This window comes from Procambarus clarkii, chromosome 40 (genome assembly GCF_040958095.1).
Source record: "Procambarus clarkii isolate CNS0578487 chromosome 40, FALCON_Pclarkii_2.0, whole genome shotgun sequence".
NCBI classification, from domain to species: domain Eukaryota; kingdom Metazoa; phylum Arthropoda; class Malacostraca; order Decapoda; family Cambaridae; genus Procambarus; species Procambarus clarkii.
Window position 1 is genome coordinate 11439741 of NC_091189.1, and position 23944 is coordinate 11463684.

The window sequence follows — 23944 nt, forward strand, 5'->3', positions numbered from 1 at the left end:
TTAGTAATCTCATAACTTTGTAGTCAATATAGTACTTGTAGATTTCCCATTTTCCAAGAATACAGTATAGCTAGTTTTTGCACCGCCTACGTATTATCTTTTAACCCGTTATTCTGTACAGAACGTATTTTGCTCCTTTGTAAACTTGTCAGATTATTAACATTTTATATTTTTACATCACAATTTTTGTTAGTTAAATCTTAAATTTAATTTTTTCTCCTTTGTCTTGTTCACTTTTTCATCTTTGCATACATCTTATCTATCTGTTGTTCATGGATCTTTTTTTTTTATTTACACCCTTTACTCAAAGTATTACAACCCTACACTAATCATTCCAATTACTTATTAACTGAATTCTTTGAACATTTTTATCATTATTCTCCCACATCATTTGAGAACTTTTCTTATAATTATTTTATCTCTACTCAACAAATTTTCTAATACTTTATTGTTTGTGCTATTGCTGTTTGTACTGTTTCTCACATTCTTTACACCTCTTGACTGTTTTGAAATATTATTTGCATACATCCACAACACTTCCATTTTGCTTAGCTTATGATATCGAGCTGTTCTGTTTAATGCAAACTTGTCATGCAGTTTTAATCCATAATATCCATACATTCACATCCAAATGTATATATAATAATTATTGATTTATTCCATGTTATTTAGTCTTTATGGGATTTAGTGAATGTACGTAGAATGAATCCCAAAATTTTTGGGTTAGCTATTAATCTATGCTCATATTGTACTGTGTTGCATATAGCGATTCTTGTTGTTCTTTTTCTTGACCGCTGTTATTCTTTGATTATTTTAGGGGTAATTTATTACACCATACATATTGGTATTCACACTTGAGTTAATTTAAAGGTTGTTTTATATTTATAAAACTAATTGTGTGTATACAGGTAATTTATTTATTTATATACAGTGTGTGTATATATATATATAATTTTTTTTTAATATTTTAAAGGGTACCACCTCTGGTGTAAGTATAGGGACCCATACCCTCAGAGAAGAAAATAGAGAGTACTCAGAGAAGACCTTGTGGATCCTAACTGAACACTTTGATATTTTCTTCTCCTACCACCCCTATTCTTTTGTATGTGTATATGTATCTAACTTTATTTTACAATTTTATTACACAAAAAGGGTTACAACATTGGTTACATGCAGGGTACAAGGCTACTTGTCACAGGTTGTAGAGCTCTTCCAGCTCCTCAGATGGCGGGCAGGAACCATGGATGCAGTGAGCATTTCCTCTCTGGATCGCCACACTAAGGTGCTGGAAGAGAAAACTAGCGGCTCCAGGGTCTCTAGTTGTTTCAATTAGCTTGGACCTCAACTCCTTCAAAAAACTAGCAGCACTTTTACCCCAGGCATCAAGTGTCTCTGAGGCAATAGGGACAAAATTGTAGTGGTGATCAAGGTCTCTGTATTTATGTGACTTGGCTGCTTCCCGGTGATTGGCAGCACCGGGGTGCTGGGTGGACGCTGGGCGGACGCTGGGCGGACGCTGGGCGGGTGCTGGGTGGACGCTGGGCGGACGCTGGGCGGGTGCTGGGTGGACGCTGGGCGGACGCTGGGCGGGTGCTGGGTGGACGCTGGGCGGACGCTGGGCGGGCGCTGGGCGGGTGCTGGGTGGACGCTGGGCGGGTGCTGGGTGGACGCTGGGCGGGTGCTGGGTGGACGCTGGGCGGGTGCTGGGTGAACGCTGGGCGGGTGCTGGGATGATGTGTGTGTGTGTGTGTGTGTGTGTGTGTGTGTGTGCGAGCGAGCGAGCGTGCATGCGTGTGCGTGCCCTGTTTGTCCCAATTTCTAGGGCGATCGTTCATTTTGCATTCTTAAAGACCCTCCAGGCCACTTGTCCCTCACAGAATCCTTGGTGAACCTGATACCTTTGATGTTGCTAGCCTTATGTTCCCTTTGTTCTCATATTAGTGTCCTGAGTGATAGTACCTTTTGAATGTCCTGCGACACAAACGGTGCTACATAGTTCGGTAATTACTTATTTACCTCAAAAATTTATTATACTGCATTTTCTGTCAATTCAATATTTTGCCAACTATATTTCTGTAGTATTTCATATCCTTTTATTCACATCACTTTTATTTATCATGTATATACTGCAGTACAATTGTTCATGCGTAGTAATGAAATTGAATTTTATATGAAAATATTCATTAATGTTCCAAGCATTGTTGTCAAATTTTAAGGTGAACATGTAGAGCTACATCATGTCAAAGTTGTTATGTATATTGTGTGTTATATATGAATATAGGAAGACAATATCCAATAGTGCATGATCTTAAAATAGTAAAAGATGTGCATCTAGTGTAAGAAAATATTGAATTGTAGTTCTTAATTGTTCCATCATTGTGTTAAATGAATAATCATGAATGAGGAAAGTTGCACTTGTATAATAAATGTTAACTAATTTGGTACCTGTAATAATATGAGCTCTACATGATTATATTATAATGCCTTCTCTCGTATTTGCATCGTAAATGATATCAACCTACAGGTCAGACAGTGCTATATAGCTGTCCTGGCCTAGCACTTTCTTTTAATAATTACATAACTTTTATTACAGGGCTTTATGGTTCATCATATTCACAAGACTAAATTAACATATTCATGCTTTAATACATTAGAGCTATAGAAGAAAATTTATATTGTGTGGGAGTCATGGAAATTTTGTATTATAATTAGGCTTGACTATATTGTAGTATATATAGCGATTTCTGACTGTAAAGTTTAGGAGATTTATAGTAAAATTATTTTGCTCTCTCAAATAGGGAGAGCATACAGATGCATACAAAATCAGTTCAAGGCATGGTATTTGCTTCATTAATACCAGTTTACATGGTACAGTATTTTCTAAAAAAAATATCGCAATACCAGTCAGTTAACAGTTAATGAGATCTGAATGAAAAATCATCAATTTGTCAGTCTAACTTGTAAATGTTATCATTTGATAGCATTTGCTTCTTTTAGAGAAATATCTAGAAATTGCAGATGATATTTTGCTTCTACAGGTAATTTGGTGAAAGGTTTTATCAGCAAGCTGTGATCTTCAATAAGACACGTACACGCTCACTCCTTTGTGTTTCGATATCATTGTCAGCATCTTGGGCTTGATTGCACCAATTGCTTATTTTGTACTATGTCATTAAATTGTATTTGCTTCAATGCATATTTTAGTCTGCACAACTCTAAACTGGGATGTGTAGCAATGCTTGGAACATTTCCTGGTGAGTTTTAAAGGCCTATTTGGTTTGTTTATGATTGAAACTATAACCAGCTGCTAATGCTATTTGTTCCTTAAAGATTTTAATGCATACTTGCTCATGATGCATAGAATCCTAGTCGTGGTGTTCATATACACGTATTGAACATTCAGAATATACTTTTAGTCATAACTTCCATGTAATAAAAGGATGCAAACAAGTATTAGTATTTGTTTACTCGCATGATGTTTCAGAAATTTTCTAGGAATGAATTTCTGTAATTGCTAATGCAAGGGAAGAAAGAAAAAAGAATGCTTAACCAGTTTTAGACAAGTGAAAGTGCATCTTTAATCACCATGGATAAATATAACATGTAACAATGTTACAGAATGTGGCAATAGACTTGCTTGTATATATAAATATGAATGTCTGTTTCAACAGTGTGGCAGTTCATGCATAATGGGTATGTGAAAGGAATTTAATTTTAAATATTTATATAATTCACAGTTTGTTTCTTATTTGCCAAACTGGAAATGCATACAGGGAAATCCTTACCTAGAATTCTTAATTATATCTGGTAGTAATTAAATTAATAGCACCAAAATATTACTGTTAGTTTTCTTAACTCATTTGTTATGCTAGGCAAGTGAAATTGTGCATAAAGTTTTTGGTTGAAGCCGCAAATTTTGTTTATCATTCTATGCTTTTATAAATGTCTCTGTGGTACTCTCTGGATATAGGGCAGTACCTGTACTGTCAAAATGTATGACAGAAAGTTAAAAACAGTTTCCCCAAAAATATTGCCTTAATTTTGTAGCGGAATTGTAGGCATAAAAGAAATTTTGTAGTATGATAAATAATTGATTGACAAGTCAAATTTTTTGCCATTCACTAAACAAAAACATTAAATTATTTAATTTTCAATTTATTTACATATTACAATATATCTCTATATTGGTGCAGCCAGCACTAATTTATACAATATATTTTTTTTACCCACTGTTGTGCTTAAAACGTGAATAAAGAAAACATTATTTAACTGTTACATCATTTTAAGCAGTATAATTTTAATATTTAGAAAGTGCTATACAAAGTCATTTTTAGATAGTTTATTAAGACTTTTATGTTACTCTTTGACTGTGTATATATAGAGAGCTTGAAGAGAGTGTTTTATTTAGATACCTTTAGTTTTCCACTTTTAAGTGTATATTCCAGTCATGTGTTGCAATTTTGTGTTGTATTATTAAATTACAGTAATATAGTTCTTATATAAGGCAAGGCACCGGATTTCTTTGGAGTGAATTTATGACTTGTATTATCACGTGTTGAGTAAGAATATTTTATTATCTAGTTTGGAAATGTGTGTATAATTTTATTCACTATGTATGTAAGGTAATTTGTCAGTTCATTGGAGTCTTGACTTTAGACCTTATACAATAACGACACAACAAAGCCGATTATAAAGTTCAGATTGTTCACCTAACAGTCATGGCAGTAAGTTTCCATGTAGTTGTAGCTACTTTCTAAAAGGTAAAAGAATGTTTGAGTATTGTCCTCTATAAGTTTACAGGTGAAATTTGGTCTGACAGTTCTAATGACTGGTATTCAGCAATGAAGTCTGATGTCTTTGCTGCTTTGACATATTTGTACATGGTAATTTGATAAAATATTTGTTACCAATTTATACATGGTAGTTTGGTAACATTTATGTTATCAATTTATTCATGATTAAATTAAACTTCTAATCTTGATGAGAAATTCCTTAGTACTGTCCCTTGGCAGTCATATACAGTGATCCTCCTCCTAATACAAATCCAGTGTTCTGGATTTTAAGCTAAAAAAAACAAGACAGTCAGATCTGGTGCGTGCATTGGGTAGTCTGAACAATGTACAGACTACCCAAGAGATAATGGCATAGATTGATACTGCTGGTCTATGTGATTTTACACTTGAGGCTACATAAAATTATTTAAAATATAATAACTAATTTTTTTGTATTCCAAATATAATTACAACTGGCAATTGATAGAAATGCATCGATTGTCTACCAAAATAAGTGATATTCCCTGTGCCTGTAGTGGATGAGTCCCAACTATGTCAGCTATATGCTTTTTTCCTCGGGTGTGCTATGGGTTTGTCTACCAGTGAAGAATAAAATGTCAAACAATAATATATTGTATAACTGACATGTTAATAATAAAGTCCAATAACATAATAATTACGACTTTATTGAACCCAAATGTTTTTTAATGGCTATCACTGTAAAAGCTCTAGGTGAATACACAGTACCATGATTTATCTAAGAAAATCTCTAGAGCAGGGCAGTGAAATGAAACCAGTTTCCTGGGTCACCTCAGAGAGAGATGTTATATGGACCACAATACTGTATACTAAGAGTAAAATGACCTGGAGTCTGCCTACTCTGCTCGAAAGATTTTCTCATAGATATACTGTATCACTTTATTGTAATTTCATTGTGTACTTGACAGGAGCATTTGGTGGAAAAGTACATTACCTACACCAGTGCATACGGGTAACAGGGAAAAATTGGATTGGGTCTCATCTTGATGCCAACAAGTTCCTAGCCAGTTGTTACTTTTAGCATATGATGGTTCACAGTAAAGTGTGCATCTGAGGTCACCCACCCAGAATGTTTGTTCAATTTCATTGCCCTGCTCCAAAGATTTTCTCGGGGTATAGGTTGGATTGGGTCTAATAAGTTTATCTGGATTAGCTAGGTCACTATAGTTTTCTAAGTCCATATTGCATCTCCCATCCAAATGTTCATTTTGCAAAATATATTAAAGGTACTGTACACCATATTTTCCTATATATATATTATATGCCTTCATTATTTGCATAATGATAAAGACAGTAAATAGAAGTACTGTACAAAGTATTAAAAAAATGTGCAGTATCTCTTATTTATATCAGTGTTTATAACGTGTTCATATCAATAGTTAGAGAATGATGTAGTAATGTAGAGGGAAGAAAGTCAAGTTAAAGTTCAAGTGTGAAGAATTACACATTGTATACAGTATTTAACTATTGTATTATTTTAATTTCTTATTGGATTCAGACACTATAGACAATTATATCTCACTAGGAATGTTTGAGATTTAAAAAAAAAATTTTATCAAAAGAATGTATTACTGTAGTTTCATGAAAATTTGCCAATTTAGTACAGTACTGTATGTTGAAGATTGATGATACTGATATAAAAATCCTTTGCTTTATATCATTAATGAATGTTTAATACATGTATAGCAGTAAGCAACAAACAGCAGAAACTCACTTTTTATAACATTTGGCTTTATTGCATAATGCAAGTGATGTACTATATTGATAATATTTAGTGTGGTCATACTTTTAACAACTACAGTACTGTACTGTTATTGTATAGTTCATGTTTAAGAGCTTCATTTTATAGTCAAGCACTGATTAACTGTGTTGGTTATTTAATTGACTCACTTTATTATTTAATACCACCATACTTTTCAGGGATCTGGATTAGTATACACTAGTGTGCTACTATCTTTTATGTCTCAGTCATTTTGTTAAATATGTAATATTGGCAAACTGTATGACGTACTTTTTGCAGTTAGAAAGTGCCTTCTCTGATATATTTAGAACTCTTGAGTATTGTAAACTGATATAAATTTTTGTAAAAAATATAAATGTGAATGTTGTGAGTGTTGCCAGGAGACGACACCTGATACAACAGATACCTCTAGATATCTAGATGTTAGAATGAGGTCAATAGAAGAGACCCTAATTGATTAAATAAGGAAGAATACCTTAAATGGATAAATATGTTCAATGCAATGTGCAGTATTAAACTGAATAGCATTAGCAAAAGGGAAGACACAGTCACTGAAAATTCAGAAAAAAAAAACATATCCATTTTAAATGACAAAACTGATGTTTTATATTAAAAGGCCAGCCTGTGATTATTCAGAAGGCCACATTATGGTATTTAGAAAGAATTTGTTTAGACAATTATATCAGTATTTTGAACTGGGTCCTTTAATACATAATGTACTGTATGTATTTAATATACTTGCAGTATTAATGATGTAAATTTTCTTAAAATAATGTTAACCAGAGATGTGATATTGCCTTATGCAGAAAATACTAATGTACAGGTACAGTATTTAGAATTTATTATCTTATTCATTATATTGAATGTCATTCTATAAAATTTTATCTTGGACATGACTTGGCTTGTTCCTGACATTCCAGGATATAGATTGTGAACATAGCAGCATTAGGGCAAGACTTCACACTTTCCTAAACATTACCAAATGAAATGTATCTATATTTAAGTTGCCAAGGCTGTGTAACTAAAATAAATATTATCAGAACTGATTGTTTAATATCTTCATATCACACCTTAGAGCACAAACAGTATTGGTTTCAAAATGTGTGTTGTTACTTCAGTGGTACAGTAAATATCTTCATATTCTTAAGTCTTTCATTTTGAACTAGAAGTGGCAAATGACTGCTGAATATGGATAGTAACCGTGATGGTTAACTTATGGGATTTTCTAGTTATGACCACATCTCCCATGGCTAGTACCTTAATGTGCAAGGAAGGGGAGGGGGGGGAGGCAGAGTGATTTGCTGATGATGAGCAGTTGAGGTTGGCTCATGAAGCTCCTTTTATGGTCTAAGGTGAAGAAAAAAATAAAATCAGTCCAGTGGAAGCCACCTACTATGTTTTGCGTGCATGGAAAACAAAAATTCCTCATTTCATTTAATCCCCTGTTTTCAGGGTAAAGCAGGTGGTTCAGTGCTGCCTGGGTGAACCATTCAGCTGGTCAAGCGAGCACCTATTGGTCTCTGGACATGTCCAGCTTCACAAGGTAAGTGATTTATGAACTGGTTCCTAAAAGTAAGTAATTATCAAAAGAAGGCACCAAACCGGGAAGACTATGTAGCACCATCAAATGCGCAGAATAATCAGAGGGCGCTAAATATCACCAAGGATGCCAATACGAGAACAAAAACGCATAAGGCGAACGATATCAAAAGTATCCGAGTCACCAAGAATTCTATTGAGGGACAGGTGACCGCGAGGGGCGGTCGGAAAGCAAGACATACGCTCGTCCTGGAAGTCAGGACATTCAAGAAGGACATGCACGACCGTAAGAGGGACAATGCAACTAGGACATTAAGGAGCTGGGTGGTTCCTAAAAGTCAACCTGTATATCATCCCAGCCTCCAGTGACCTTGTGGCCATCCCACGAATGAGGCCGTTCATGCTTGTCTTATCTTCCTGAATTGAATTCCTTATTCTAATGAGGAATAGGTGGCTAATTATGAATACATGTATATTACATATCCGTACTAAAAAATGTGACCTATTCCTGTGGTCTTTCTCCTGCCACTGAAACAGCAGATACTTTTCTCACTTCCAGTGTTATATATTAGTCATTCAAGATTAACTTGTACCTGTAAGGACTTAAAAAAAAAAAGGCTGTACCTTATTGTCAGAACTTCTTCTCCTACCAACAGCCGCGCACCTTGTAGAATGTCCCGATTTACAGGACTATCTGAAATCTTGTCCCTTGGTAAATCTGATTCTTCAGATATCACTAGTCTTCTCTTTTGTTTTTATATTGGCATCATAAATGATATCTAGGAAATTTATACGACGCAAATGGTGCCAAGAAGTCTCCCAGGTTTGATACCTGCTTCCAATATTTACTTGTTTCTTACTCATAATCATATACTGCAACATTAACTACAGTACAGTACTATAGTTGGACTACTACTGTAATTTAATCACAAGTGAAAACTGTTTGCAACTAGTTCACCCCAAATGTACATTGTTTAGCTTGAGAACATTGCAGTCCAGTTGCATTATGTGACTAAGTTTTCTGCCACCACTCTGTGGATGAGTATTGAGCCCATAATAAACTAATAATTTCATGCACCCCACAGCCATCCAGTGAGCTAAAGGTAACAGTGACACATAATGAGTTCATAAGTTTAATACAACACAACACTTGCATAGCAAGCAAGTTGCAGGCTTTAACACAATTGTTCAGTTCTTTCATGTTTTTTTTCCAATTCTGCCCCTGGAAGCAATTGCTTCCTTTTGCAATTGCTATTCTTTCATGGTCATTATTTTTCTCTACTATTTTAATTACTGTAGATGGAATTCAGGCATATTTTATGTGCTAAATGTTATCTTTTTAACACGCCTGATAATTTGAGAGGATCTATTAATTATGGTACAGTACTGTTGATCATTTGTCCTGCCTATGTGGATTTGCATCTGAGGTTCACAGAGAGCATAACAAATAATACAATAATAAGACATTATTAAAAATACTGTACAATATAATAATAAACAATTAGCAGTTGTTAGAAATGCATTATTTTCCTGTTTAAACAAGTAATCATCCCTCATGGTGACCTATCTACCAAGGACCAATCTCAAACTGTCAGCTATATGCTTTTTTTCCCTAGTGTGCTATGGCAAGGCAACAATCTGTCATAGAAGGATTATTTAGCTAAAATTTCAAGAGACAATACTGTACTGTACATAAATAATACTTAAATAAAGTAAAAAAGTATATAAAATTAAAATACTGTACTGTACATTGCACAACAGCATATCCATTCAAGGGTGACACAGCACAGTACATAACTGAAACCTATAATAATTTTGTTTTTCCTCAATTGCTCTGTCAGTTGGTCTAGGTTGCATTGGATCCAGTCCACGTTCATTGAAATTAGGATCATTGTACCTGTATAGTTTTCTTCAAGTCCCTACTGCATTTCTCCATCCAAATATTTACTTAACAAAATTTACAGTACAGTATTACCATATGTTCTTATACAGTACTCTATATTGTATGCTTTCATTATTTGCGGATTAGCAGATGGTTTATAGAAGTACTGTACTGTACAGTGTACTGTATTAAGAAATGCCAGTATCTTATTCATAGAAAATGGACACCACAATACAGTATTTATGGTTTTAATTTTTCTAAGGCAAGATCAACTAGAAATGTGATACTGTACTGCCATATTCAGTATTGCCATATTAATGTACAGTATTTTAAATTATCTTGACTTCAAAAAAATCAAATAAAAAAAATCAAAATGTTTATTTAGGTAAGGAACATACATAAAAGAGATTTTACAAAGAGTGATGGATTTATAGTTAGGGCTAGTACATACAATGCCTAAAGCCACTATTATGCAAAGCGTTTCGGGCATAAAAAACTTAAATGACTAAAGCTTAATACTAATTGAGCATAAAGAGTAAAATGAAAACATAGCTGAAAAAGCACCACAAATACAATTCTGTCGACAATCAACGCTCTTTAAACAATTAAAATATTACTTAAAATAATGAATGTCATTATATAAATCTTAGACAAGACTTGCCTTGTTCCTGATATTCCAAGATATAAACTGAGAACTGCAGTCTTGGCAAGGCTTCCTATGTTCCTAAGCATAACCAAATAAAATGGTACATATCAAATTAGGTTACCAAGGCAAAGTCAAATATATATTATTACAATAAACTTTAATATTTTCATCTTGTACCTTAAAGCATAAACAGCATCAATTTCATAACACATTTGCTGATGTTCCGGGAGCAAATAACTTCATGTTCTTGTCCTCCATTTTGAACTGGAAGTGGTGAATAGATGGTAAACACTGGAAGGGACTGTGCCGGTTAAATGATGTAATTTTCAAGTCGCCATGAACATCTCGTGATATACCTGTGCTCAGTCCTTGTAAAGACATGTAAATTATTGCTGAATGAGCTATTGTTTTTGTTACAAGACAAGCACCTTCATCTCTTTCATCGTGGGTTGTGACAATGATAAGAGATCCAGATTTTGTATTATTGCTACCACCAACTAGAGCTTTGCAATACTGACTGAATATATTTATATCTCCTGCTTGAATGCCCAAATTTAAGAGAGATGTGATATTTTCTATAATTATCAAGAAATATTGACCATTTTCTTTCCAAGGTTCAATGGATTTTTTTATAAGCTTATATAAGTTTTTTAGGGGATTTTCAGTGGTATTCAAAATAAAGTCAAAGGGATGATGTCCAATATCTGATTTACTTCCATCCAGGACCTCTGCCATTAGTTTCAAACCCTCAACAACTTTAATGTTGCCCTGATCAATCTGTTGTCTAAAATTAAGTCCTAATTTATTACCAATATTACAGTAGTGCCCCCATGTATGTTGTAATGTTACAAAGCATACTGGATGGCCATTTGTTACACCATAGGATAGAAAGTGAGTAACCAATCCATTTGCCGAAGTGGAAGCAGTTTCCGATATCAAGATAACACCACCATCTTCCAGAGTTACACCACTGCCCCCTATAGCGCTCTTCACTGACTCGAACATCCTGAAAATCAAACAATATTAAATACAGTACAATATTTAACAAAGACCCCAAATACAATTTTAAAAGCTTTGACTTAATTTAAACAAAATGTACAGCACCCTAATAATTTGTATCACACAATCATCATCAAAATTCTCTACAACACTTTCACACCTTGTTTATACCATGTATATAGTACTTTGCTATCTCCACTTAGTGACTATAATAATCTCTATTATGAATAACTGACTCAGAGTTATGCTAGGATGCTTTGCATTTAACATTAATAAATAGTATAAATAAAAAAAAAACACCTGTGTATTTGTGAAATTTTTTGTAAGGAATTTATACCAAGTCTTTTGCATTCTCCTGAGTGCTTTGTCAAGGTCTGAGTATGTAAGACGAGACTTGCATCTCGACGATTAATCAACGTTTGATTTGACATTGAAATGTAAGCCTCATCCTAATCACACACTCAGACCTTGACAAAGCACTTGGAGAAAGTAAAAGACTTTGTGTAAATTCTTTACATAAATTTCACAAATAGACAGGTGTGAGTTTTTAACCTATGTTATTATGTCTGTGAGAAAACATTATCATTACTTTATAAATAGTATCTTCAAATAGTCTGAACACAACATATGGTAAATAAATACTGGGTAAATATTAAAAAAAATTGCATAAATATGAAGCACAAAATGTAAAATATACTTTGAACCATGATTATATGTCACGGGAATTACATGTGCAGTGGTATCTCAGTTTATGACTGCCCCTCTTTACGAACTTTTCAGGTTAGTTAGCTAGTTGTGGGGATGCATCCTGGGAAGGGTCAGTAGTTCAACATGTATATATACACTGGCTAGCTGCCTGTCTCCCTGACAGTAAATGATAATTTTGTTGTATTTATAATCTGGTTTCAGACAATCATGTTAAATTATGTAACTAGCCCATAAGTGCTGTAACATCTTTTGCCCGAAATGTTATGTGTGCCAGTGGCTTTACAAGAATGTAAAAACATTATTGCTATGTGCTCTCTTAACACCCCCCCCCCCTTCCCCAATGTACCTTCTTGTAAATAAATAAATAAATAAACCAACATGCTTGTAACATGCAGTTTTGTGCCACTGTAACCTTCTCCACTACCACCCACAGGATTGGTGCATAAACAAAGAAACAAACACGTCGTGGGCTTTCGACAAGTCTTAAAAGCTAATTTTCGTGAAATTTTAAGATATATATAAAGTATTGTTAATAAAGAGAACTAACACCCTTGCAACTGGATGAAAACCTCACTATAACTGTTCACGATCGTCGTCGCCCCTAAATCAACACAACAACAACTATAACTGTTTTTGTTCACCTCAACAAAAACTGTATTAACCTGAAATCAAAGGTTAACTGTTGATCTAAATTCTGTACAGATGTTGTTGTTAAAGATTCTCTACCTGGAACAAAAAGTTCCAAGTAACACGGGCTATGGTGAGCCCGTAGTGCCTTGTGTACAGTTGTTGTTGTTGGTATATTATATGAATACAGGGTTGCCAGATCCAGAATACAGGGATGCCAGATCCACATTGCTGAAAGTAGCGACCTGATGGACTAAAAGTAGCGAACTTGTAATAAGAGTAGCCCAATTTTTTTTTTGGTGACTGATACGGGTTGCAAAATATATTTTGATATACAGCTGCACTGCACGATGTTAATTGTTTTATTAATATTTCTGCACACTCACACACACACCACACACAATTATATATATTTACCTCAATAAACTTATTTCAATTTAATATATATATAAATATTTATATTTATTAAACAAAATAATAATACCCAAACAACCTCTGGATCACAACCATGCACAACCCGAAGCCCCAATAACATCCCCGAAGCCCAACCAGTTTTGTAACCAGAGCCCGACTAGTTGTGTAACCAAAGCCTGACCAATTTTGGAACCGGAGCCTCGCCAGATGTGTAACCGAACCCCAACCAGTTGTGTAACTCCAAGCCTAGCATGTAAACAACTCATCAAATCCACACCAAGCCAAACAAACAGCCCCAGAGCCCAACCAAACTCCTTCCCTAGGTCTACCAAACAAGAACACTTTTTCCCAAAAACGGTGGGTTTTCTGAGAGAAGAGAAAACGTATGTCTGGAAGCTGACTTTAACCGCCCCAAGCTGCGCGCGCAACGAGCCGAGGTTATATAAACCCGGACGCAGACTGCATGGCCCCTCTTCCCGACAAGCCAGCAGCTGCTCTCGTACAAAACGACACCCCCCCCCCCACTCTTGCCTTAAGAACTAACTTTGGAGCCAAAGCAAACAAACAATTGATCCCTATAACCAAAAAGAAACCTGGAATTCTTGCAAAAATACAACAATGAAGCCCTAGAAAATAAACATGCAATTAGTCATAGTCAAGAAACAACCTTATGATCTAGCAAACAAACATGAGGCACTAACACACAACTCCTGGAGCACAACCATGCACGAACCGAAGCCCGATCATGCACAACCCTAAGCTCCAGTGACACCCCCGGAACCCGACCAGTTATGTAACCGGAGCCCGACCAGTTGTGTAACCGGAGCCCCACTAGTTGTGTAACCAGACCCCGACCAGTTGTGGAACCACAAACCTAGCATGAATGAACCAAACAACCTCTGGAGCACAACAATGCATGAACCGAAGCCCGACCATGCACAACCCGAAGCCCCAGTGACACCCCCGGAGCCCGACCAGTTGTGTAACCGGAGCCCGACCAGTTGTGTAACCGGAGCCCGACCATTTGTGTAACCGGAGCCCGACCAGTTGTGTAACCAAACCCCAACCAGTTGTGAAACCACAAGCCTAGCATGCAAGCAACTAGTCAAACCCACACCAAGCCAGACAGCCCCAGAGCCTAACCAAACTCCCTCCCTAGGTCTACCAAACAAACCCTTCCTTAGCCCTACCTAACAACACCCCCACCCCCCAACTCTTGCCTTAAGAACTAACTTTGGAGCCAAAGCAAACAAACAATTGAGCCCTATACCCAAAAAGAAACCTGGAATTCTTGCAAAAATACAACAATGAAGCCCTAGAAAATAAACATGCAATTAGTCATAGTCAAGAAACAACCTGATGACCTAGCAAAGAAACATGTGGCAATAGCACACAACCCCTGGAGCACAACTATGCACGAACCGAAGCCCGATCATGCACAACCCTAAGCCCCAGTGACACCCCCGGAGCCCGACCAGTTATGTAACCGGAGCCCGACCAGTTGTGTAACCGGAGCCCGACCAGTTGTGTAACCGATGCCCCACTAGTTGTGTAACCAGACCCCGACCAGTTGTGTAACCATAAATCTAGCATGAACGAACCAAACAACCTCTGGAGCACAACCATGCACGAATCAAAGCCCGATCATGCACAACCCGAAGCACCAGTGACACCCCCGGAGCCCGACCAGTTTTGTAACCGGGGCCCGACCAGTTGTGTAACCGAAGCCAGACCAGTTGTGTAACCGGACCCCGACCAGTTGTGTAACCGCAAGCCTAGCATGCAAACAACTCGTCAAACCCACACCAAGCCAAACAGCCCCAGAGCCTAACCAAACTCCCTCCCTAGGTCTACCAAACAAACCCTTCCTTAGCCCTACCTAACACCCCCCCCCACACTCTTGCCTTGAGAACTAACTTTGGAGCCAAAGCAAACAAACAATTGAGCCCTATACCCAACAAGAAACCTGGAACTCTTGCAAAAATACAACAATGAAGCCCTAGAAAATAAACATGCAATTAGTCATAATCAAGAAACAACCTGATGACCTAGCAAAGAAACATGAGGCAATAGCACACAACCCCTGGAACACAACCATGCATGAATCAAAGCCCGATCATGCACAACCCGAAGCACCAGTGACACCCCCGGAGCCCGACCAGTTTTGTAACCGGAGCCCGACCAGTTGTATAACCGAAGCCCGACCAGTTGTGTAACCGGACCCCGACCAGTTGTGTAACCGCAAGCCTAGCATGCAAACAACTCGTCAAACCCACACCAAGCCAAACAGCCCCAGAGCCTAACCAAACTCCCTCCCTAGGTCTACCAAACAAACCCTTCCTTAGCCCTACCTAACACCCCCCCCCCACTCTTGCCTTGAGAACTAACTTTGGAGCCAAAGCAAACAAACAATTGAGCCCTATACCCAACAAGAAACCTGGAATTCTTGCAAAAATACAAGAATGAAGCCCTAGAAAATAAACATGCAATTAGTCATAGTCAAGAAACAACCTGATGACCTAGCAAAGAAACATGAGGCAATAGCACACAACCCCTGGAGCACAACCATGCATGAATCAAAGCCCGATCATGCACAACCCTAAGCACCAGTGACACCCCCCGGAGCCCGACCAGTTTTGTAACCGGAGCCCGACCAGTTGTGTAACCGAAGCCCGACCAGTTGTGTAACCGGACCCCGACCAGTTGTGTAACCGCAAGCCTAGCATGCAAACAACTCGTCAAACCCACACCAAACCAAACAGCCCCAGAGCCTAACCAAACTCCCTCCCTAGGTCTACCAAACAAACCCTTCCTTAGCCCTACCTAACAACACCCCCCCCCACTCTTGCCTTAAGAACTAACTTTGGAGCCAAAGCAAACAAACAATTGAGCCCTATTCCCAAAAAGAAACCTGGAATTCTTGCAAAAATACAAGAATGAAGCCCTAGAAAATAAACATGCAATTAGTCATAGTCAAGAAACAACCTGATGACCTAGCAAAGAAACATGAGGCAATAGCACACAACCCCTGGAGCACAACCATGCACGAACCGAAGCCCGATCATGCACAACCCTAAGCCCCAGTGACACCCCCGGAGCCCGACCAGTTATGTAACCGGAGCCCGACCAGTTGTGTAACCGGAGCCCGACCAGTTATTAACCGGAGCCCGACCAGTTGTGTAACCGATGCCCCACTAGTTGTGTAACCGGACCCCGACCAGTTGTGTAACCATAAATCTAGCATGAACGAACCAAACAACCTCTGGAGCACAACCATGCACGAATCAAAGCCCGATCATGCACAACTCGAAGCACCAGTGACACCCCCGGAGCCCGACCAGTTTTGTAACCGGAGCCCGACCAGTTGTGTAACCGAAGCCCGACCAGTTGTGTAACCGGACCCCGACCAGTTGTGTAACCGCAAGCCTAGCATGCAAACAACTCGTCAAACCCACGCCAAGCCAAACAGCCCCAGAGCCTAACAAAACTCCCTCCCTAGGTCTACCAAACAAACCCTTCCTTAGTCCTACCTAACACCCCCCCCCCCCCTCACTCTTGCCTTGAGAACTAACTTTGGAGCCAAAGCAAACAAACAATTGAGCCCTATACCCAACAAGAAACCTGGAATTCTTACAAAAATACAACAATGAAGCCCTAAAAAATAAACATGCAATTAGTCATAGTCAAGAAACAACCTGATGACCTAGCAAAGAAACATGAGGCAATAGCACACAACCCCTGGAGCACAACCATGCATGAATCAAAGCCCGATCATGCACAACCCGAAGCACCAGTGACACCCCCGGAGCCCGACCAGTTTTGTAACCGGAGCCCGACCAGTTGTGTAACCGAAGCCCGACCAGTTGTGTAACCGGACCCCGACCAGTTGTGTAACCATAAATCTAGCATGAACGAACCAAACAACCTCTGGAGCACAACCATGCATGAATCAAAGCCCGATCATGCACAACCCGAAGCACCAGTGACACCCCCGGAGCCCGACCAGTTTTGTAACCGGAGCCCGACCAGTTGTGTAACCGAAGCCCGACCAGTTGTGTAACCGGACCCCGACCAGTTGTGTAACCGCTAGCCTAGCATGCAAACAACTCGTCAAACCCACGCCAAGCTAAACAGCCCCAGAGCCTAACCAAACTCCCTCCCTAGGTCTACCAAACAAACCCTTCCTTAGCCCTACCTAACAACACCCCCCCCCCACTCTTGCCTTAAGAACTAACTTTGGAGCCAAAGCAAACAAACAATTGAGCCCTATTCCCAAAAAGAAACCTGGAATTCTTGCAAAAATACAAGAATGAAGCCCTAGAAAATAAACATGCAATTAGTCATAGTCAAGAAACAACCTGATGACCTAGCAAAGAAACATGAGGCAATAGCACACAACCCCTGGAGCACAACCATGCACGAACCGAAGCCCGATCATGCACAACCCTAAGCCCCAGTGACACCCCCGGAGCCCGACCAGTTATGTAACCGGAGCCCGACCAGTTGTGTAACCGGAGCCCGACCAGTTATTAACCGGAGCCCGACCAGTTGTGTAACCGATGCCCCACTAGTTGTGTAACCGGACCCCGACCAGTTGTGTAACCATAAATCTAGCATGAACGAACCAAACAACCTCTGGAGCACAACCATGCACGAATCAAAGCCCGATCATGCACAACTCGAAGCACCAGTGACACCCCCGGAGCCCGACCAGTTTTGTAACCGGAGCCCGACCAGTTGTGTAACCGAAGCCCGACCAGTTGTGTAACCGGACCCCGACCAGTTGTGTAACCGCAAGCCTAGCATGCAAACAACTCGTCAAACCCACACCAAGCCAAACAGCCCCAGAGCCTAAGCAAACTCCCTCCCTAGGTCTACCAAACAAACCCTTACTTAGCCCTACCTAACACCCCCCCCCCACTCTTGCCTTGAGAACTAACTTTGGAGCCAAAGCAAACAAACAATTGAGCCCTATACCCAACAAGAAACCTGGAATTCTTGCAAAAATACAACAATGAAGCCCTAGAAAATAAACATGCAATTAGTCATAGTCAAGAAACAACCTGATGACCTAGCAAAGAAACATGAGGCAATAGCACACAACCCCTGGAGCACAACCATGCAGGAATCAAAGCCCGATCATGCACAACCCGAAGCACCAGTGACACCCCCGGAGCCCGACCAGTTTTGTAACCGGAGCCCGACCAGTTGTGTAACCGAAGCCCGACCAGTTGTGTAACCGGACCCCGACCAGTTGTGTAACCGCAAGCCTAGCATGCAAACAACTCGTCAAACCCACGCCAAGCCAAACAGCCCCAGAGCCTAACCAAACTCCCTCCCTAGGTCTACCAAACAAACCCTTCCTTAGCCCTACCTAACAACACCCCCCCCCCCACTCTTGCCTTAAGAACTAACTTTGGAGCCAAAGCAAACAAACAATTGAGCCCTATTCCCAAAAAGAAACCTGGAATTCTTGCAAAAATACAAGAATGAAGCCCTAGAAAATAAACATGCAATTAGTCATAGTCAAGAAACAACCTGATGACCTAGCAAAGAAACATGAGGCAATAGCACACAACCCCTGGAGCACAACCATGCACGAACCGAAGCCCGATCATGCACAACCCTAAGCCCCAGTGACACCCCCGGAGCCCGACCAGTTATGTAACCGGAGCCCGACCAGTTGTGTAACCGGAGCCCGACCAGTTATTAACCGGAGCCCGACCAGTTGTGTAACCGATGCCCCACTAGTTGTGTAACCGGACCCCGACCAGTTGTGTAACCATAAATCTAGCATGAACGAACCAAACAACCTCTGGAGCACAACCATGCACGAATCAAAGCCCGATCATGCACAACTCGAAGCACCAGTGACACCCCCGGAGCCCGACCAGTTTTGTAACCGGAGCCCGACCAGTTGTGTAACCGGAGCCCGACCAGTTGTGTAACCGGAGCCCGACCAGTTGTGTAACCGCAAGCCTAGCATGCAAACAACTCGTCAAACCCACACCAAGCCAAACAGCCCCAGAGCCTAACCAAACTCCCTCCCTAGGTCTATCAAACAAACCCTTACTTAGCCCTACCTAACACCCCCCCCCCCCCCACTCTTGCCTTGAGAACTAACTTTGGAGCCAAAGCAAACAAACAATTGAGCCCTATACCCTACAAGAAACCTGGAATTCTTGCAAAAATACAACAATGAAGCCCTAGAAAATAAACATGCAATTAGTCATAGTCAAGAAACAACCTGATGACCTAGCAAAGAAACATGAGGCAATAGCACACAACCCCTGGAGCACAACCATGCATGAATCAAAGCCCGATCATGAACAACCCGAAGCACCAGTGACACCCCCGGAGCCCGACCAGTTTTGTAACCGGAGCCCGACCAGTTGTGTAACCGAAGCCCGACCAGTTGTGTAACCGGACCCCGACCAGTTGTGTAACCGCAAGCCTAGCATGCAAACAACTCGTCAAACCCACACCAAGCCAAACAGCCCCAGAGACTAACCAAACTCCCTCCCTAGGTCTACCAAACAAACCCTTCCTTAGCCCTACCTAACAACACCCCCCCCCCCTCTTGCCTTAAGAACTAACTTTGGAGCCAAAGCAAACAAACAATTGAGCCCTATACCCAAAAAGAAACCTGGAATTCTTGCAAAAATACAAGAATGAAGCCCTAGAAAATAAACATGCAATTAGTCATAGTCAAGAAACAACCTGATGACCTAGCAAAGAAACATGAGGCAATAGCACACAACCCCTGGAGCACAACCATGCACGAACCGAAGCCCGATCATGCACAACGCTAAGCCCCAGTGACACCCCCGGAGCCCGACCAGTTATGTAACCGGAGCCCGACCAGTTGTGTAACCGGAGCCCGACCAGTTATTAACCGGAGCCCGACCAGTTGTGTAACCGGACCCCGACCAGTTGTGTAACCATAAATCTAGCATGAACGAACCAAACAACCTCTGGAGCACAACCATGCACGAATCAAAGCCCGATCATGCACAACCCGAAGCCCCAGTGACACCCCCGGAGCCCGAAAAGTTTTGTAACCGAAGCCCGACCCGTTGTGTAATCGGATACCAACCAGTTATGTAACCGGACCCCAACCAGTTGTGTAACCGAAGCTCGACCAGTTGTGTAATTGTAAGCCTAACAAGTATACATCTCATCCAACCCCCACAAAGCTAAACAGTCCTAGAGCCTAACCAAACTCAATTCCTAGCTCGACCAAACAAAAATCCCCTTATCCCTACCTAAAACCCTCCACTTGCCCTAGAAACCAACTATGGTGCCATAGCAAACAAACAATTGAGCTCTGTACACGAACAAGGAGCAAGGGGTTCACTCTCAACAAGCCAGAATGTTGGACAGCTAAAAGGAGATGCTTTTTCACCCATAGGGTTGTAAACCCGTGGAACCACCTACCCGCCGAAGCCGTAAACGCCAAAACTCTGATGGGTTTTAAAATACAGCTGGAAAAAATCAGGGCAAATTGGGGGACATTTGACAAGCCGCCGGCTTACTGTTCTCATTGAGGACTAGTGGCCCTCAGGTAAATTCAGTTCCTGGAGAGGTGTCTCCTGCTTCTTCCTGTTGGAAAGTTGTTCATCTATTGCAGTGTACACACGACTGTCGCTTGTCACTAAACTTAGTTTTTAAACTATTAACTTGATTAAATAATACTGTTTTATCTTATAGGCGAGAATAATTCTGAATGCGCAGTGTGATGAAATTGACGAATGCGATCACCGCCCACGGGATGGGTATAGGGTGCATAATAAAGAAAGAAATTGAATTGAGGCCTTGGGTTGGGCGGCAGCCTAGGCGAGCCTGGCCTGATGACAGGCAACTGTAAATGCTTCACCCTCCACATACTTCAAGTGTAAATAATTGCCAACAAATACCGAACCTACTATACGCCTAATTAAACAGAATATAAAATTTATTTATATACGATAAAAACTTTTTGTAATACAGTACATGCAAGTCGATAATAAATGCGTCTTGGGAGGGTGGGTGGGGGTGCGTGGGGGGTAGGGGGGGCTCGACCGCCGGGTTAACGAGCCTAGCCTGACGACGGGGCAGTTTAACACTCTGGGAAAGTGTCTTCTACATAATATCCTACCCATATAATGTTGGCAAATCATGATCCTCAAAATGGATTCGTATCCTGGCCGGGGAGGATTTACTGGGCACAAATCCTTAACTATAACCTGGTTGATTTAGCCTCTGTTTAACTCAACAGTAAAATGTGTACTTGGTTGTATCAACGATTCTTCGCGGCGGGGATCGTATTCCAGGGACCTGCCCGAAACGCTACGCGTACTAGTGGCTGTACAAGAATGTAACAACACTTGTATATATCTAAAAAAAAAATCTTCCACAAAATCCGAAGGGACAGACTATTTAGCATTATTGGAATACAAACATTTGAATACTACAGAACCCGGATGAAAAAAACAATATAGAACAATGATCCTCGAGACATTACTAAAACTCAGTGTTATAATAGCGAAGAAATGTATAATGCATTAAGCATTGTAGGTGGTGGTGGACTATATATTCATGCGTACCTCCCAACTGCTCAGATATATTAGTAAACAAAAAAAAAAAATTATCAGCCTTACCTAGAGGGGAACGACGATGCTCACGCCGCCGCTGCTTCCTGACGACTGGCGAGGTCAGTCAATGAACCGTTAGCGACCAACCGACACAGAGACCCCCTGCCTAAAATTATTTGAACGCCATATTGAAATTCCTAGTGTATAGCGTCAGGAATGTGTAAATTAATATTAATATGCATTATAGGCCTTTCTAAAGTAGTTTATAGATCTTAATATCATACGGCCAGGATACGAATCCAGGTCAAAGTGCTGCCGAAGAGCCGGGCGGGTGCTTTACCACTACGCCACAGAGGCTGCTTCGTGGCGTAGTGGAATTTTGAATTTTGAAACCTGACTAACCTAGCTAACACAGCCCTGCCTTCAATAAACAAACTTTTCAGGATTATTTAATTAGCTAAGATTTACCTGAATTTTCCAGAGGGTCACTATCTCTGTGAGGATAGGAAGCCGGCGGCTTGTCAAATGTCCCCTATTTACTGTGATTTTATCGAGCAATGTTCTATCATTTATGGCTTCGTCGGGAAGGTGGTTCCATGGTTTCCCTAAATTTACTCACGGGCATGAATAGCCAGTAAGTGGAAGATTTTTTTTTTTGGGGGGGGGGGGTGAATGTGATCTTTGGTCATGAAAGGATATTCTGCGTGCTGTGCGCGCATTTAAATCGTCAGTCTGTGGCTGCTATCGCGGGGTGCTTGTTTGTGTTGCACCTGACCATAAATAATCATCATTAAGTTTCTTAGCAATAATCGCCCAAATTAGCCCATCTCGTTTTTAAATTAGCCCAAAAACTAGCAAGTAGCGAAATTTAAAATTTGAGACCGCGGGGCTCTCAAAAGTAGCCCAATTCGCTACTTGTAGCCCAATCTGGCACCACTGTATGAATACTAGACACTTGGTACACAAGGACGGACCCCACACATATATTTTTATCATTTCGGACACATAATTTTGTATGTTTGGTATATATATAATTGTACCACAATATAATGCTATTAACAGTTAGAATCTTCAACTTAACAGACACAGAGTTAATTATTGACGTTTAGTGACGTGATGGACATAATCCGGGCTCGGTAAGAACGCCACCATACACACTACACATCCGAATGCCCACAAACATGATCGAACGCACAAAAAGGAAATGTATATGTTTATCTCTCAGAATGTTCGGTAATACGATTATTGCTTGTGATATGTATCTATGTATGTATTAACACGATGTACTGAACGGGGCGAGAATAGCTTGAGCTACCTCGTCCCTTTGTGTGTATTTTACCTCAATAAACTTATTTCAATTTCAATTTCAAACACACAAAATACAATTAACACTGGACACTTTTTGGGTAACCTCCTATTTTGGAGTTTAGAAATCCTAGACATCCGACAAGCAGAGAGCAACTCTATAGTCTCCTGAGACTGATGGATGCCTACTCAATTCAAGTTCAAGTATGTTTATTGAGATAAGCAATAAATACATCTCAAAGGGATAGAGTAGCTTAGGCTATTTCTACCCCCCTCTACTTCAAGTCCCTCAAGGGGCGCACAAATGCAGTGAGTACAAATAGAAAATAACATTACAAGAATCCCATTTAACATTGGGATGCCTACTACTACTACTACAGAGATTGTTAAGACATTAGCAAAAAATGGGTATAAAGTAAGATTCATGTGGATCCCTTCACATGTGAGAATACTGTTGAATGAGGCAGTTGATGAGACAGCGAAGAGAGCTTCGGAAAAATCTCTTGTCGATGTTGTATGTGAGACAACTTTGAGACAACTTTGAGACAAATAACGGCAAGAATCAAAATGATCTAAGAGGATGAAGAAAAAGTTAAGAGAATGATAATAGTGGACAGCAGGAACACACTTACGAATTATACAATAATAAACTAATAGACTAATTCATACAATAATAAATACAAATTCGTCCTTCACTTA

At 39.9% G+C, this 23944-nt stretch overlaps 1 protein-coding gene across 5 annotated transcripts; it reads right to left on the reverse strand.

Moving 5' to 3' along the window:
* Positions 1 to 5437: 5437 nt before the first annotated feature.
* Positions 5438 to 22078, reverse strand: Elp6 (Elongator complex protein 6). Of its 5 annotated transcripts, none has more exons than XM_069338681.1 (2): positions 22007 to 22078; positions 5438 to 11625 (listed from the first exon to the last, which is right to left on the reverse strand). In XM_069338681.1, exon 2 carries the CDS (start codon positions 11622 to 11624, stop codon positions 10821 to 10823), a length of 804 nt encoding a protein of 267 aa, XP_069194782.1. In that variant the 5' UTR covers position 11625; positions 22007 to 22078; the 3' UTR covers positions 5438 to 10820. The 5 variants fall into 5 exon arrangements, with proteins under 5 accessions (XP_069194782.1, XP_045597767.2, XP_069194781.1 ...); XM_045741811.2 differs by lacking the exon at positions 22007 to 22078 and adding an exon at positions 12989 to 13197; XM_069338680.1 differs by lacking the exon at positions 22007 to 22078 and adding an exon at positions 12968 to 13197.
* Positions 22079 to 23944: the final 1866 nt, after the last annotated feature.